Below are 1,769 nucleotides of genomic sequence, written 5' to 3'. Positions count from 1 at the left end.
GCAAATGTGCCCCGCAAGCAGGGTTTGTCCCCCACAAAGGCTGCTTGTGCTGCAGCAGCAGGAGCAGCAATGGTGTGGTGAGGAGGGGAGAATGAGGAGGGGACGTGCTGTGCTCCAGGGCCCTGCACAGCCCCTTCCTCAGAGCCTCACAGGCTCCAAGCAGCCCCGATGCCAGGACCATCACTGCAGGGAGCAGATGATGAGGCTGAGCTGCTGGGTAAAGGAGACATTTTCCACCTCCCCTACCTGTGACACAGCCCAGGACTGTCCCTTTTCTCCTATACTCGTGCACATACCTGCTTCCTTTGTCCTGGCCAACCATGAGAAAAGGATCGTGTCTGGGGGCAGGGAGATGGTGATACTGTACTCAGTGAAGGGCTGCAGAGGGGGACAGGTAAATGTTCCCTCCTGGCCATGTAGCATCTCCTCTCCCTTCACCTCCTCAGCCTCACAGGGAGGGGAGGAAGGCACTGCCAGACGGCACGTGGCCCGCATATGCTGGCAGGCGTCAGGGAGCCTGCAGGTCCAGTTCAGTTTGATGCTGGTGCTGGAAACCTCCAAGGTCCCGGGGACAACCTGGAGGACCTCTGTGAAGGAAACATTGCAAGAGGGTCACGTCCTTCCCTTTCCTTCCCCTCTCAGCCTTGCAAGGCTGCTGCAGTCAGACAGCCCTGGTCCCCACCCAGCAGGGTGGGAGGGATAGTAAGTCAGAAACTGGTCATTCCAGCTCTGTGGTAGGGGATCAGGAGAAGTCTGGACAGGAACGAAAGTAGGTGAATGTGTGGACTATTTTCCCCACTAAGTCAAAACTGAGGTGTCTGTGAGTCCCAGCATCTCTACAGTCCAACAGATGCAACTCTTAGAAAGACCTAGCCCTTTCCTGCTCTGTGCAGGGCCCAGGAGAAAGGTTCATTTTCCTTGACAGTATAGTGAGAGATGGAGCTCTAGGGCATCATGTGGAGTAGCCCTTCTATACCACATCACCAGGAAGGGGATGAGGGAAAAAAGGGCCCCATGCTGCTTCCCCCAAGCCTCCCAGGAGAGGCCAGGAGGAGCAGGAGTTTGAGGGACAGGGGCATCCATAGTGATAAGTCACTATGCCCAGTGACTAATGGACCAGCATTTGACCCTGGTGCCTTGTGGCATCATCTAAGAAGTCAGAGCTATTTCACACTTTAGGACCCTGCCACATGCAGTCAGTAAAGTGCCCAAGAGTTACCAGGTGGGAAACCTCGAAAGCTTGGGCCATGCATGGAATGGTCCCTGGGAAGGGGGTCACAGGAGAAGCATCCCCTTCTCCTCCCACAGACCTCCCAACACTCTCCATGCACACAGCCACCTGCAGGGAACCAGCCCCGAGCCCTCTTGCTGCGGCCTGGGTCTCAGGGCACTCAGTGAGCTGGGGAGCAGCAGAGAACTGTTGTTTTCAAAACTTCAGAGACCTCTCACTGGGTTCCCAAATCGACTTCAGTGCCCCAAGCTGTGAGAAGATGGTGCCAAGCCTGTGTCCACCGTGACACAGAGTCTATGGTGAGCAAGCTGTGGTACTCACAGCTGCATGGTCTGAGAGGACACAGGCACCAGAGCCCTCTGATCCCCCTGCCCCAACCGTGATGCTGTGTAGACCACAAACTCCACCACACAGAGCTCTCCTGTGCTTCTCTCCTTTGTGCACACGCTCTTTCCAGAAGCCATTCGGGAGACACTTACTGTCTGCACCTCCAGCAAGAGCCTCACACCCACCGGTGAATCGCAGGCTGGACTCAGGG

The 1,769-nt window shown here is 56.3% G+C and overlaps 1 protein-coding gene across 1 annotated transcript in view; it reads right to left on the bottom strand.

Annotated features, from left to right (window-relative positions):
* LOC104157366 overlaps positions 1-1,769 on the bottom strand; it is a gene marked incomplete at its 3' end in the record, with an annotated part of 3,947 nt that overhangs the window by 195 nt on the left and 1,983 nt on the right. Inside the window, exon 3 of the mRNA XM_009694674.1 lies at positions 297-587. Within this exon, the coding sequence (XP_009692976.1) occupies positions 297-587 (291 nt within the window). The remainder of the gene's footprint in view (positions 1-296; positions 588-1,769) is intronic.

This window comes from Cariama cristata, unplaced genomic scaffold (assembly GCF_000690535.1).
Source record: "Cariama cristata isolate BGI_N322 unplaced genomic scaffold, ASM69053v1 scaffold14862, whole genome shotgun sequence".
Classification (NCBI taxonomy): Eukaryota; Metazoa; Chordata; class Aves; order Cariamiformes; family Cariamidae; genus Cariama; species Cariama cristata.
This window is presented reverse-complemented; position numbering and strand designations above follow the sequence as displayed.